Here is a 15934-nt window from a genome sequence, read left to right as displayed (position 1 = left end):
TAATAATTCTATCAATGATTCAACAGTCATTCTTGTGTCAAAGATGACACAGGAAACTCCATGAACAATAATCATTGTGAGCCAAATCCATCAATGTCAGGATGGATTAAAAGCAGTCACGAGAAGAAAATAATTGCAATTAAAAAACATGAAAAAGAAAAGGTAAAACAACTCCACACATTACAGGCTGAACTGAAGCAATTCGTGGAGAAACACAAAGAAATCCACATCCTGGAAGTGATGGCTTTCCATATGAGTGGCTTAAAAATTGGTAAAAGATTGATTCCAGGACTCCAAACTGCCTTTATCAGATTTTAGTCAATGGAGCTACTGCCCCCTCCTGGAGAGAAGCAATAACTACAGTACTGCCCAAACTGCAAAAAGACAAAACGGAGAAGGAACCAAGCTCTGCTCTAAAAGTAGATTATAAGATAAACACCTCAAGTATTTCAAACAGAATAACAACAATAACCTCAGGCCTGATAGATGAAGATCGTCTACATGACAGACCCTGAGAAGCTTTACAAGAATTCAATATTGAAACACAGCAGTTCGAAAAACATTACATTTTCTGTGGCTCTGAGAACCGTTATCACGCAAATGAACCCCAAAATGTAAAGAAAATACTTGATTTACTGAGGGGAATAAGGCCCTCAACTTTTTCCATATGTGTGGAAACTTTTTCCACACATATGACAGGACTATAGCTTCCCACCCGTGTGAGTTCTCATGTGGTTCAGCAGAGTCGTCTTTGCAACGAAACTTTCCCCACATGTTACACAAGAATACGGCTTCTCACCTGTGTGACTTCTCTTGTGGACTAACAAATTTGACTGCAGACTGAAACTTGTCTCACATGTTTCAAAAGAAAACGGCTTCTCTCTTGAATGGATCCTCTTGTGGACTATCAAACTGCTGCGATAGCAGAAACTTTCCCCACATGTTTCACAAGAGAACGGCTTCTCACCTGTGTGAGTTCTCTTGTGAACCACCAAACTGCTGCGATAGCAGAAACTTTCCCCACATGTTTCACAAGAGAACGGCTTTTCTCCTGTGTGAGTTCTCATGTGGACCACCAAATTGTGCCGATGGCGGAAACTTGTCCCACATGTTACACAAGAAAATGGCTTCTCTGCCCTGTGAGTACTCATGTGGACCAACAAAGACCCTTTAACTCTGAAACTTTCACCACATGTTTCACAAGAATACGGCTTCTCTCCTGAATGAATCCTCTTGTGGACTCTCAAAGTTGATTGTCGATTGAAACTTCTCCCACACGTTTCACAAGAATACGGCTTCTCACCTGTGTGAGTTCTCTTGTGACGCAACAAAGCACTCTGTGAACTGAAAGTTTTTCCACATGTTTCACAAGAATACGGCTTCTCACCTGTGTGGGTTCTCTTGTGAATGAACAAATGACTCTTTGAAATAAAACGTCTCCCACATGTTTCACAAGAATACGGCTTCTCACCTGTGTGAGTTCTCTTGTGACGCACCAAATTACTCTGCCAACTGAAAGTTTTTCCACATGTTTCACAAGAATTGCGCTTCCCGTCTGCATGAGTTTTCATATGGTTCAACAAACGACCCTGCTGTTTGTAAATTTTTCCACAGATTCCACAAATTGTTTTCTTCTTCTCGGTGCCAGTTCCTGACTTCTGACTTAATTTCTGTTTCTGATGAACATTTTTCCCACAGGTTTCCTCACGGAGAAGCTTTTCACATTCTGCCTGCTTCTCTGACACAGGAGAGTTCTCCACACGGTCACTGTGAACTATGCTTGTTTTTCTCTGCTCTGCATTCACAGTTGATTCTGAGTCCGTTTGTTTTTTCACATGGTGGACTTCAGAGTCATGAGAGAGGAACTGCTCACTGTCCGGTGCTTCTTCTGGTTCACTCAGGTCACTTTGAAACTTCAGTTTCTCCTGACTGGTACCCAGTTCCTGGTGCTCCTCAATTTGTGAAGGCTCTGGTTCGTCTTCTTCCTCTTTAAACTGTAGAAATCCTGGTTCTTCCTCTTCCTCTTTGACCTGTGGAGCTTCTGGTTCCTGCTGCTCTACACAGTAGTTTGTTTCCTGTTTAACGAGCTGCTCCTCCTGACAGTCATGGTGTTGTTGAAGCTCTGGAGGGACAAAAAAAGTACAAGATAAAAGGTTATTTAAAGGAGTCATATTATGCAAAATTCAATTTAAAAAGGTGTCTTTTCAGTCATATTGCCTCCCAGAGCCTCTGCATGATCCCCCAGAAGTGAAAAATTCAGTCACCTCCCCCAATTGTGCACTCCACTTTTAAGAAAATATTCACTCAAACACGCGGTTCTGAAATCTTCCTCTTGACGACGTCATGAAGAGGAATGCCATTAGTAACTCTTTATGTTAACATCACTGCACATTAGAAAGTGAAAGTACATTGTCCGTGTTCTGGCTACTGTTTGCAGTTGAGCTGAGAAGGAATGTTTCATCGGGAAAAAATGTGTGGTTGAGTTGAAGCACAGTGGAGAAGAGTGAGTGTATTTGGACTTGGCAGTCTGGTGAATAAAGGTGATTTTACAACAAATCCTGCTGCTATCTGCAGTGGTTAAACCATGGGGAAGTTCTCACCCAGATTCGTGTGTTCATTCAGACTCTTCCATACCTGTTCTGTGTAACTTGAGTTGAGGTTTCCAGATGATTTCGTACAGTCTATGCTGACGATCAATCTCCTGCTTGTACTGGTCGACAGTTTGTTGAAACACGGTGAATATTTCCACAGCCGCAGCATTCAGTCGCCGGGTGGTCAAGTCCCTCACAGAGCGGTGAGAATCTTCATTTCCACCATCAGTAACCATTTCTTCAACAAGATCCTCCTCCTCTTTAATGTGTGGAGCTTCATGTTCTTCCTGCTCCAGACTGGAGCTCGTCTTCTGGTTACCAACGTGTATCTGCAGACTCTCTGGAGGGAAACAAGACAAAAGACACTGATGTGGTGGATGTGAATATTTTACAGTGATGGATGGATGAGACAGGAGAGGCGACATTCAAAATAGAAACATTGAAGAACAAAAAGTCTGATAGAAGCAGCGGGGTTAAGAAAATGAATGAGAAAACTGTCTGTATGCAAAATTAGTATTTCTGACATCTGTATCATTAATCTCTTTAGGCGGAATGACAATAAGTGGTTACTGGTTTTTGGTCAAACATCTAACCCTGTACACATGATACTCGAATCATAGACGCAAGTGTGCTCACTGTGGAGAGACATGCCTACCTGCCGCCATCTTGTGGAGGTTGTTGGAGAGGCAGCAGTACATGTAACTCTGAGGCCGTGTTTCCACTGGACTTAACGTGATGAGATTACATACAAAGTCAATGTAATGACGCGATTGTCATTTAACCTTGAGCAGCGCGCGTTGAGCGGCGAGCGTTTTCAGCGAAAATTTGCGTGCCGGTTGACACGCACTGCCACTCGCTGCCGCTCCCCGCCCGCCAATCGCCGCCCGCCGCTTCATCGCTCGATGCTCGAGTTGAAATAATTGAACTTTTCAAGCGAATCTGCACCAGGACTGCTTATCAGCGCAGAGGTCGTCACGGACGTGCTGACAAAGGGCATGCAGGGCTCCGACCTTCCAAAACAGCTTTGGCGCGATGCCGCCGCGAGCGCGAGTTCATTTGTTCACCGCTTCTGGTGAAAACACAGCGTCAGCCTGAAGTAGCGCTGGAACTGGCCGTCGTCCAGGCGCAGCTCCTGCAGAAGACGGTGGAACTCACCGAGCTCATACCGCCTCCGTAGGGCAGCATGCATCCAGAAGCAATGCCGGCGCCTCGCGGGCAGCAAAGCTGCTTTTCTCATGCCAAATACAGAGCAGCGATTGTGGTTGTCGGAGCCATCTCAATCTCAGTCTTTATTTGTAAAAGCCCTTTTCATATTCGTAAAAACAACACAAAGGGCTGAACAGTAAAAACAGTCATAAAAACTAAAAAGAACCGAAAACCGCACCATCGATCAGAATGAACACAGAGAGAGAGAGAGAGAGAGAGAGAGAGAGAGAGAGAGAGAGAGAGAGAGAGAGAGAGAGAGAGAGAGAGAGAGAGAGAGAGAGAGAGCGACAGCCGAGTGCACATAGGACTGTGGGACAAACATCAAAAGAATCCTGCCCACTGCTGCTGTGCAGTAGATGGTGATGAGGAGGGTTGTGATGTTTCTGTAGGATGTTTTGTTTTGCATGTTTGTACCAGCAATAAAACTTGCGCGTCAAATGTGGAGCGAATTTATTTGTCGCGCAAATGTAGTCGCGTTCAAAGCGTCCGGTGGAAACACAGCGTAGGGAGAGAAGAGATTCTCAATCTAAAGTACAATTATTCACTGAATTTTCCATTGATTTCCAAATGATTTGATGAAAACAATGCACACGCAGCTATGAGACAGGATGCTTGAATATTTTACAAATGCTGGATTTTCCATCTAAGTACAATATAACCGGAAAAAATCCTGGACTGTTGTCCCATTTCTGGATGTTCTAATGAGCTGAAGATACAAACCAGATCCTGTAGAATCACTTTTCACTGGTGATGTGGATGTAAAGAATAACATGGAGCAAGCTGGTTGTTACATTGTGAAATTAACAAAGACAGGACACACTGAATCCCTCCACTCTGTGTTTAGGTTCTTTCAATATAACAACTCACTTTGTTTTTCCACATACGACACAGTTGCTTTCTAGCGAAATGACTAACTGAAGACCAAACTGAATCTGGATGGAGACATGGCTGGATGCCATGGCCATGAAAAAAAAAAAAACGAAATAATACAATCCACACTGTCAAATTTTTTCAGGGGTTGTGAATGTGTTCTATATATCCAGGTTTTCTGGCTATGGGGGACAGAATAATTAGACATTAGGGGTGGGCGATATGGCAAAAATGTCATATCACGATTTTTTAAAATTAATATCACGATCACGATTTTATCACGATTCTTTTTTATATTGATTTTTCTAGACTTAATTTGCAAGTATGACCATTTTTCCCCCAATGTTAAACATATAAAACGTATAAAATGTATTTAAACATGTAAAACCCTAAAAGAAAAAAAAGACAATTTAAGCAAAAGAAACTGGCTTTAATTTAAATAGTACAGGTTTTCTTCTAATCAAAATGTGCAATGAACACAAGCATAAAAAGTAATGAACAGCAATAGAGTGCACTTTTGTAACACAAAAACTAAACTCACCACATAGATTATTAAAAAGGGTCAACAAAAATGCAAACTTAGCTGGTTACCACTTAAAGGGCAACAATTTAGAACAAAAACAATTTAACTTTAATGTCTATAACCTGAGTGAATAATACAGCTGCTTGAGAACAATTTTTTGTTCAGAGATCTAAGCTTTTATCTCCTTTTAAAAATGAGGTAAAAGATAATGAACAATAAAGTGCACTTTTGTAACACAAAAAATAAACATATCAAATAGCTTTTTAGTACAGTTTTAATGGGATATAGTTTTAATAGTTGCGCTATATGACCACTAGAGGGCTCTGTCTCCATTGAAATACAGCCTCTCATAATCCCATTAAATCAAAGACGTTCCACTAGTTATTAGACAAAAGGGCCATTTCAGCTGTTAACTTGATGGTATGTTCACTAAGTGTCTTTTCACATTTCTGTGATTTGTTGTGTATAAAATCCCTCATGCTAGCTTGTGAACTGCTCGCAGTAGCTCGCTATAGCTAGCATTAGCATCGGTGCTAACTTCAGCGTCTCTCTCTCTCCAGCTTTTCGGGGTGTTTCTATGGCGGCTGATCTCTTGTAGATCCCGTACTGCTGCTGTAAACCAGCTCTGCCTGACACAGCCTCCACCCAGCAGTAGCTCCAGTCAGAAAAGCTCCACGGCGCTCCACTCGTTGTTAGCTGCCTTTGCGTCACCGAACCAGCACTGGCTGTGGCTGCCCTTTTTTTTTGTTTTTTTTTTTAATCATCGTTAATGTTGCTCCGCATGTATCTATTATGTATGTGGAGAACTGCACTAGAGGGAATGTTTAGTTAATATTATCTGAAGCTTTCAGGTAACATAATCACTCCAAAAAATATTATATATAGGTGAAAAAACAACGAGGAGAATGTGCCCTATAGACGGTTTAACGATCTTTCTGATTTGTGAGATCGTCCTGACGTTATAATCCTTAACGATCTTATATCTTCATATCGCACACCCCTATTAGACATGTTCTATCCTCCTATTTATCATGTTTATTATCAGTATTAGTTATACTGATAGCAATGATGAGAGACATCATGGCAACATAATATCAATTTTATTCAAATATACACTCTGAAACCAATTGTTTTAATAAAAACCTGAATCAGCCTGAACAGTCTGAGTTACTTCAGTTCTATTTATATCTGTGTAACAAATGAGCCGTTTGAATGAATGTTGAAAATTCATCCAATCACGATCGCTTTCATTGTGAAACCATGTCATTCCTGCACATGTGTGGAACTCCAGTCCTCTGGGTAGAACCCTGCATGTTTCAGGTCTCTCAGTTGTAACAGCTGGTTGCCATGAGGGGCTCCTGATTGGGCTTTTTTACAAGCATGAGGGTAACGGCAACATGAGATTCAGGCGTGCTGAAGCAGAGAAACATCTAAAACATGCAGGATGGCAACCTTTTTGGGATTCAGTTTGTCACCCCTGCTCTGCCGACATCATGCACTGTGGAAGCGAGGAGCTCCTACACAAGATGGCCGCTGCTTCAACACGTCGGCTCCAATCCGCTGCTGCAGTGCAGCGACTCGCATCAGCAGAAACGCGTTTTTATATTTTCCTCAATGTCTTGCACCTTCTGCAATCAGCAAGGTTTACTCAGCTCCTCATTTAATGCTAACCCAGCCGTTTGACGAGTGGCATGCTCGAGCTCAAAGCGCGCTCACACAGTCTGCAGCAAGTGGAGACATGTGGCATTGGAGTCGTTGAAACAAAAGAGAGCTGATACCCCTTTCCCACTGACCAAAAAAACCCTTTAGACCCGCTAATAATCGGCTCCTCATGGCAGTGGGAAAGGGTTTTCAGAAAATTTAAGTAGCACCGGCGAGAATTTAGCCCACCACTCCAAAATCGATGTCAGGGAGGGAGCGTACCTATGTTCCCCGGGTCCTATGTCCCCCGGGTCCTATGTTCCCCGCTTTGTATGGACCGGGGAACATAGGACCTTTTTTCCACATAAGGGTCCTATGTTCCCCACCAAAAGATTGAAAAAGATGCACTTCTTTTACTGCGATTGATTTGTTTAGGTTCATATGTGCGCATCTGAACAGGGAGCTAGCTCTGACAGCAGACAATCAGACAGACGGCCAAAAATATCAACCAAATCCCAAAAGAAAGACAATAAAAAGAGATATAAGGTGGAAGAAGATTTAGCAAGCAGGTAAGTGAGGAGAACAGATTCAAGTAAAATATTATAACCTCCATCAAAGTACAGCAAACCATGTATTTCTCGTTTCCAAAAATTAATTTTAGAACGAAAATATTTTCTGAATAAATACCTTCATCCTGTGGAGCCTGCAGTCCCAGAATGAAATGAGCAGGGTGAGGACGGGACCGTGTGAGGTGTCCGTTCTGGTGCGCAGCCGGGGAGACTTATTTTACTAATTTTAATATGTTCTTGATTATTATTGACGGTTAATAATACAACTATTTTGTGTGTGTTGGCGTGTGTGTGCGTGTTTATCAGGGAAATGAGTGCGCGGAGTGTGAGTTAGAGGTGACGCTGCTGAAATGCGCACTGTAAAAATTAAAGAGGCATTAATAAAGACGACATGAGGCATTAAAAGGTTTGCTGATCCTCTTGGCTTAATATTTTGTTTATTTTTCTTAATTTCTAATACATTAGATTACAGAAAAACAACCTGTTGTTTAGGGCTGCACAATTAATCGAATTTTGATCATGATCACGATTTTGGCTGCTGCGATTAAATTTAGATGATCGTCGCGATTTTTAAATTGAAAAAACGGGCTCTGTTGCGTGTCACATCAAGCACTTTTTTAATCCAACAATCAGCCAACCACCAGGGGGCGACCTGAGCCGTGTAGCTCCTGCTGCCTTCAGGGACACTCCGTAAAAGTAGCTGCTGATGGACGCCACTGCGGTGTCTCAGTCAGCTGTTAGCTTAGCTGTTAGCCACCGATGAACTAGCTGGCTTTGAACGATTCCTTCATACTCAAACATCAGTCGATGGAACGCATCTCAACTTCTGTACTGGTGGAAAGATGTAAACGCTGAGCGTCTCGGACAGAACGGGAAAAGCTGTTATTGACGGACAGTTCAGGATGTGAGCGGCGTAGCAGCGGCTTGGAGAGAAAGAGGGAATCATTGTTCTGGTAGGTTTCATTTCTGGGTTTAGCGTGGCTGTTTACTGTTCTCTTGTTGTTTTATCTTCATCTTGTTGTTCAGTGATCATCGTGTTGCTCTCAGGGGTTAGAATGCAGCAAGTGACGGTCGCTCAGCTGTGAGGCGTTCAGGTTCCAAAGTCATAATCCGGCTCTTTTCAGAACAGAGGTCTGGTCAAACGTTTGTAAAAACTCACAGTCGGCGCGTCTATATGTTCGTTTCTAAGGGAAAGCGATCATTCACAACATTGACATGGTTCTAAATAGCTGTTTAGATTCCAATTAAAACATCTTCAATTATGTGCGCATGCACACCAGACTTCGCTGAAGTGCTGAAGATGCACATCTTCAATTTGACACTTGTTTGTTTTAAAAAAAAGTGCAATAAAAAGGTATGTTTTACATAACAATGAATAATTGTGATGAATAATCGTGATTACAATATTGACAAAAATAATCGTGATTATCATTTTGGCCATAATCAGCAGCCCTACTGTTGGTGTGGTTCTGCGCAAAAACACACTGCAAAATGTATGACGGTCTGGCTGAGCGCTGCGGCCTTTGGAAGGGGGTGTAAGAATGCTGGCAGTTCTAGTGTTAATTATGGAGGATGTCTGTGTTTTTAGTCCTGTCCAGTGCCTCATATTAAAGGAATACTCCACCCAAAAAACGATTTGGCCTCATTTTCTACTCACCCTCATGCTGAGAAACACTCTGGAGCAGTTTTTTGATGTTTCAAATGCAGTTGGAGATGTTTGGGGACTTTCTTTGTCAACAAACAGGGACCGACAGAGCCCGACAGAAAAAACGGTCCATAAAGTCCACAAAACGTGCCCATTCTCCTTCATACTGCTTGTCTGCTGTGTCCTGAGTGCGTAATGTCCATAATTAATTCTTAACGAGGTAATTTAGTATATTTTAAGAGCCTAAACAGTGCGCTTTCATACTGCTCCAGTTCATGTCTGCGTGCGCACCCTGAACTACGGAAACTGCAGCAGACCAAGCAACACGCTTGCGCGCTTTCAGCGACTACTTTTCTAAATAGCAAGCGTAGAAGAAGAAGTTCCGCTGTTTATATTCTGCTGTGAGTGACCAAGCTGTGGACTATCACAAAAGTGATTGGCTACTGTTTTAAAGCTTTGAATTCGGTGTCCTGCTGAAAGGGCACAAGCTCTTGCTTGGTCTGCTGCGGTTGAAAAATCGTAGTTCAGGGTGCGCGCTCAGACATGCACTGGAGCAGTATGAAAGCGCACTGTTTAGGCTCTTAAAATATACTAAATGACCTCGTTAAGAATTAATTATGGACTTTACGCATTCAGGACACTTGGATTATAGCGGACAAGCAGTATGAAGGAAAATGGGCATGTTTTGTGGACTTTATGGACCGTTTTTTCTGTCGGGCGCTGTCGGTCCCTGTTTGTTGACTACGAAAGTCCCCAAACATCTCCAACTGCATTTGAAACATCAAAAAACTGCTCCAGCGTGTTTCTCAACATGAGGGTGAGTAGAAAATGAGGCCAAATCGTTTTTTGGGTGGAGTATTCCTTTAAGCCTGGTACACACTCAGCTCATTCCCTCAAGTCATTCATTCATTTCGGCATCTCCGTCAGCGTAAACCCCAACCCCTCTCTCGTGATTAGCTGTGATTAGGACACAAAGTCCTCGAAATTTTTTATTTAAGTTTTTATGAAATTTTTCTTAAATATTTTATTATATTTCACTGTTGTTTACATCAACTAGGTTGCCGCGATCCGTCCGCTCTGCCCGCTCTGAAGGCACATAGTCCTCGAAATTTTTTATTTAAGTTTTTATTAAGTTTTTATTAAATATTTTACTATATTTCACTGTCGTTTACATCAACGAGGTTGGTGCAAAATGCAAATCTGCGCTCTCACCGCGGCAAAAAACAAACAACAAAAAAAACCTATCCGAGTGCGCTATGACACAACGGGGAACATAGGACCCTTCTTTAGAAAGAGGGTCCTATGTTCCCCGGTATTGGTAGCGGGGAACATAGGACCCGGGGAACATAGGACCCGGGAACATAGGACCGGGGAACATAGGACCCGGGGAACATAGGGATGACCCCAGGGAAACACTGCCCAGACAGCAAGACGACATTGAATAAACGTTGATATTTCATCAGAATCGTCAGAATGGTTGATATCGATTTTTCAAACATGAATAAACATTGACTCATCATTGCAATATAGATGGTACCTGATGTTGATGATTATGACATTGAAACAACGTTGATTTATAATCGCCGACTGTGGCTGATTTAGCCTAGATCTGGCGATGACACCAGTGTTGATAAACGGTTGAAGAATGGTTGACCTCGAAAATACATTGATTGAAAAACCATCGATTTATGGTTGAAAACAGAGGACAACCAGGGAGCAATGGCAGGTTTATATACAAATTTTAAGTGATGGAAAACTCAAGTGATCCACAACTAAAACAATGAAAGTAATAAAATACATATACATATCTTCAATAATGACAGTATTTTTATATTAATAATTAGGCCTATTTGAATTTGTATTTACTCTCAAACGTATTGATTCCACATTAAAGAAAAAAAGTAATTACTCGCAATGCCAACACAATCACATTCACTAAAATGACACTTGTTTTTTTAATACTTCTTGTTTGTGTAATACATACCTTTTGTTCTGATAGACTGCACTGCTTGCCAAAATTGGAGGGACCACTGTGGAGCTCAAAATCCGGAGGATGCTGGCATGGACCCTCACAAATTAGCTAGCTTGTGAAATCAACTGGGCTGGGAAAAAAAACAAGGATCTGTCCAAACAGAAGCGCCCTTTCAGAGAGCTGGCTCTCTCCAAGTGCATGTTTGGTGAGTACTGTAGATTATTCAATCTCTTTAGCCTATCAGCAGCAACAGTTCTCTAACAAATAGGCAATGCCTGGGGCCTACTGTTAACTCGAGCATATTTGAAAATAGGAATATTAATTAAATGAATCTCAAGAAACAAAAATTACCCTGTAGTAGCTCAGCCCAATGATATGCTACTGATGGGCTTATGTGACAAACGCGCCGCGACGATTTGCAACTGTGGTCACGTCAGCCGTCTCTCGTTTTTGCATGGTCAAGCCAATCGCTCCAACATCTTCACTGCCCAGGGGCCTCAAAGACTTGCGTGGATGTCCTACTAAAACATGGCGTACGATCAAATCCAGAAAATGTTGTTCGTGCAGAAAAAATCCGGATGTATGAATCTGTGTGCACGCATGAATTCAAGCACGTGTACATCCCAATCAACGTGGAATTGAGCGCACATGTTGGAGTACCCGACCCCTCCCTAACCACACCTTCATTCACATAGGCAAATCATATTTAAATGAGCCATGACATTCCTGCCTCTGCACAATCAGAAAATTAAAATAGAATAAGTGAGATGATTAAAAAAAAAAAATTCATGAACGCGCATTTGACTCACTACTCACTGAAGTGTCGCACTTAAGATGTTGGAGCGGCTGGCTTGACCATCCGAAAACGAGAGACAGCTGACGTGACCGCAGTGACTTGCATTACTGTATTACTGGAACTCTGTAGCTGTATGGGGCTACACAGTGGCGTAGTGGTCAGCCTTGCAGCAAGAAGGTCCCGGTTCAATCCCGGGGTGGGCCTGGGATGTTTCTGCATGGAGTTTGAATGTTCTCCCTGTGCATGCGTGGGTTTTCTCCGGGTATTCCGGCTTCCTCCCACAGTCCAAAAATATGCTGAGGTTAATTGCCCATAGGTGATGAATGTGAGAGTGATTGTGTGTCTGTATATGTAGCCCTGCGACAGACTGGCAACCTGTCCAGGGTGTCCCCTGCCTTCACCCGAGTCAGCTGGGATAGGCTCCAGCACCCCCCGCAACCCTAATGAGGATAAAGCCGTGTATAGAGAATGGATGGATGTAGCTGTATGGTTACCCATTTCCTTATTTGCTTACCACATGTCCACAGAAAATGTCCCTTAAATCCACTCACAAAACACAAAACTTCAACAACTTTCATGCTGGTGTTGCAGTCAGAAACCGTTTGTGCTCTAACCTGTCAAACCACCTGGCACATCATGCGTAGGTGCTCACTCAGTGTACGGTGGACACACGAACATAAACAATCAAAATAAAATGGCAAAATGGCCATAGCATACGCCTTTGCTTTTTCAGGGGCTAACTTTGCATTTTCTTTCTCTTTTCTGTTTAGATGCTCTTGTTCTGGAAGGAGGAACACAGCAGGGGCAAGACCGATTTGTGGCACTGGCAACTAGCAGTGACATGCCACGAATTTGAGTTTGCACAGGTGGTGCAGAAGTGGCTGCGCTGCGCACCGGATAGGGCAGGGGGGTCTGGACGCTCTAAGTTGCCTATGCAACCGACTTCTTAAGACTGTTCTTCTGTTTTGTTCTTGTCATTGGTTGCTGTAGAAATAATTCTGGAATTCCTGAAGAAGTTGTTGGAGGGAAGGTGGGACATCACACACGACAATGCACACACACACACACACACACTCCTGAAGTTGTTCCTTTTTCATTTGTTTTGTTAAAAAATCAATTAGCATAAACTGTAATAAAAGTTCTTTTGTATTTTAAAGTCATCTGCTGTAATCATTTGATTATACAGTAAAATGTTTTCATTACCTTTCCACATCCTGGCTGTAGATGAGGCAGCACTTTTATCGTTAAAAATTAATTGAAACCACATTGATTTATAGTTGAGTAGAAATGTCAACGTTGTTTCAATGTTCCTGATGGTTGAAATACCATTGAAATACCATTGGTCTGTGGTCAGAATTCAATGTTGTTTCAATGTTAAAAAATGGTGCAACATGATGTTGAATCAACATCAGATTCCAACGTTGATTCAATGACTTATAGTTGAAAAACATAACATTGATTCAATATAGTTTCAATAACTGCTCGCTGTCTGGGTGGGATCTATAATGCTGAAAGTTCGTGCTTTAAAACCACGGCTGATATTTCACTGTGATCAAGAGCTGCATCTTAATTTCTCTCCGCTAAGCAACAACAGTCCACGAGTCAGACTCATGTGTTCATCCACAAGTTTTCATACCTGGTCCTTTTAACTTGATCTGAGGTTTCCCACCGAGCTGCAGCAGTCTGCGCTGACGACAAACCTCCTCCTCGTACTGCCCGATAGTTTGTAGAAACACGGTGAATATTTCTCCACCAGCAGCATTTAGTCGCTCGTCGATAAAGTCTCTCAAAGCCTGAATTGGAGTCATTTTTTTTCAGTAAAAGATGTGTTTCCCACGTGTGACGAAAACACACCAGCCAGAGCAATACAGAAATACAAAGCTGCTTCTTCTCTCGCTTGTTGTGAGGATCACAAACAGCGTTCAGCTTCATACTGACGCTTACTGGACACAGGCGGAACTGCACTCTGAGGCCTCGTATGAAACAGAATAGATAGATAGATAGATAGATAGATAGATAGATAGATAGACAGACAGACAGACAGACAGACAGACAGACAGACAGATAGCAGGTGTGGCGCCCCTAAAATAGGGTGACCACATTTATTTATTTAGTTGACCATATTTAATTTATTTATGTCGGAAATTATTCGGTTACTATTTCAATTACTCAACTTTTGTGTAATTGAGTGGCGGAACTTTTGTTTTCTCTCGCTGCGCTGTGAACGGTTTAGGGGCGGACGCTTCTGCCGTTCATTCAGACGTTATTCGGGAGTTAAACAAGACGCCTCTCGTCTTGTCTCCTCTTTTCACCTGCTTAAAACAGGTTTGTGAGTCACCTAAAGAACACAGTTAATTCGTGATATTGTCTCAGCGATTTTCTGTATATTTGATATTATTTGTGTCAGTTTAAAATCCATATGAAGCAACTTCCTGGAGTAGGTTTTCCCCATGCGGCCGCCATTTTGGGTCAAATAAGCGACAGTTGCTGGGCAGTTTTTTTTTATTTTTATTAATGGCTCCTGTGTGTTTGTGGTGTACAGAATATTCATTATTCAATGTTAAATAAGTATCTTATTCTTATTCTAAACTGATGTGACATTTGTTTTATTCTGAATCGGTTATTTTAAAAGAAAATGTTTTATAGTTCAAACAAATACCTTAGAAACTGCTTCTTTCAGTTATCTGTATATTGTCAGAAGACTATTTTCTATTAATTCGAGTTAAGAAATGATTTCTTGTGGAATACATGTTTTATTTCATGTTTAAGACCCATAGAGAACTGTGATCAGAAACTGTGTGACTTTATGCACAATGATTGTAATGTGATTACATGGTTATGGAGATGTGTTCATCTCAGTTACAGAGGCGATGAGAAAGAATATGAAATGTGATTGAATGTGGAACAGTGAATGTGATAAGAATGCATAGGAACTGTAGAAGAACCGCTTATGGAAGTGTGAACCAACAGAAATGAAAAATGCAGACATGATTTATGAAATGTAATGTTTATTAAAGATTCAGACGTTATCCGGGAGTTAAACAAGATGCCTCTCGTCTTCTGTCTCCTCTTTTCACCTGCTTAAAACAGGCAATATTTTTGTTACTGTGGTCATCATCACACTGAGACCCGTAACACAGGCATAGTAAGGTACATGAGGACTGTTCATGGTATTTTCACTATCAAAATATTGATTATAGTACATTGTGTGAGACATAAACACATGATCAAATATTTTTGAAGATACACAAAGCCAGAAAGATATCTGAAATAATTTTGGGAATCATTAGAAAGCAATCACAATCAAGGGAGAAATTTACATCCAAAGTCAAACTTATGGTTTCATGTGTCTCTGGCTTTATCATTAAAATGTTTTTAATTCATTACAGCAATTATTTCCTTTTAAACATTATGCAACAATTTTTACCAGTATGGATGATACTAATGGCGATTTTGGCCAATTAAAGACAGAACAACTTGGATTTGAAGAATAGATAGATGTGTTATGTGGTGTTATGTTCAGTGACATCCTGGTGTGCACTCACTAGAACTACCTCCTCTTTCAGGATTATAACTGATATTGGTGATTGGATGAAAACCAAAACATTTTGCATGTACATTTTTTCCATTTGATACAAATTAGCTTTTTGCTTTACACATGGATGACATGTTTTGAAGAATGTAATCAGTTTCAAGACATACTCCAGACATAATCCATAAACGTCTTTGAACTTTGTAATTAAATAGGAATGTCGCATGTGAGCAGAAATCATTTTCCCCTATGGAGCATGAAAAGTGAAAAGTGGAAGGATGTTAGTTAAAGGATGACTCAACAAAGTTTTAATTTCACCTGCGGCTCATTCATTCATTTAAAAAAAAAAACAAAAAAACAAAAACAGCATGCTTTGGGTTCACTCCACCATTTTACTTCTATTTCTTCAAAGTACACATCTGCTAAAATAAGTTTTTTCATCATTTTCAATCACACACCAAAAAAACAACAGTGTGAGAATTAAAAATAATTGTTTTTTTCTAAGGTAATGCAACCAGGCAGTGACGGGTCAAGCCTTTCAGGTTCCCACCTCAATCTCATCTAAACTTGACTTTTTACACGCTGGAGG

The 15934-nt window shown here is 41.3% G+C and overlaps 1 protein-coding gene across 1 annotated transcript; it reads right to left on the bottom strand.

Annotated features, from left to right (window-relative positions):
• Window positions 1–100: 100 nt before the first annotated feature.
• On the bottom strand, window positions 101–13633 carry LOC115408901 (zinc finger protein 2 homolog). Its single transcript, XM_030119868.1, has 3 exons — window positions 13450–13633; window positions 2635–2931; window positions 101–2122 (listed from the first exon to the last, which is right to left on the bottom strand). Exons 1-3 carry the CDS (start codon window positions 13619–13621, stop codon window positions 702–704), a joined length of 1890 nt encoding a protein of 629 aa, XP_029975728.1. The 5' UTR covers window positions 13622–13633; the 3' UTR covers window positions 101–701.
• Window positions 13634–15934: the final 2301 nt, after the last annotated feature.

The sequence above is a fragment of the Salarias fasciatus genome, chromosome 20 (genome assembly GCF_902148845.1).
Source record: "Salarias fasciatus chromosome 20, fSalaFa1.1, whole genome shotgun sequence".
NCBI classification, from domain to species: Eukaryota; Metazoa; Chordata; class Actinopteri; order Blenniiformes; family Blenniidae; genus Salarias; species Salarias fasciatus.
The sequence above is the reverse complement of the archived record's forward strand: the minus strand, read 5'-3'. Positions and strand labels throughout refer to the sequence as shown.

Coding starts and splice junctions, on each gene's coding strand:
- LOC115408901 (XM_030119868.1), bottom strand. CDS start 13,621: ATGACTCCAATTCAGGCTTTGAGAGACTTTATCGACGAGCGACTAAAT. Junction 2,932..13,449: donor GATCAAGTTAAAAGGACCAG/GTATGAAAACTT, acceptor GTTTCCCTCCAG/AGAGTCTGCAGATACACGTT. Junction 2,123..2,634: donor ACTCAAGTTACACAGAACAG/GTATGGAAGAGT, acceptor TTGTCCCTCCAG/AGCTTCAACAACACCATGAC.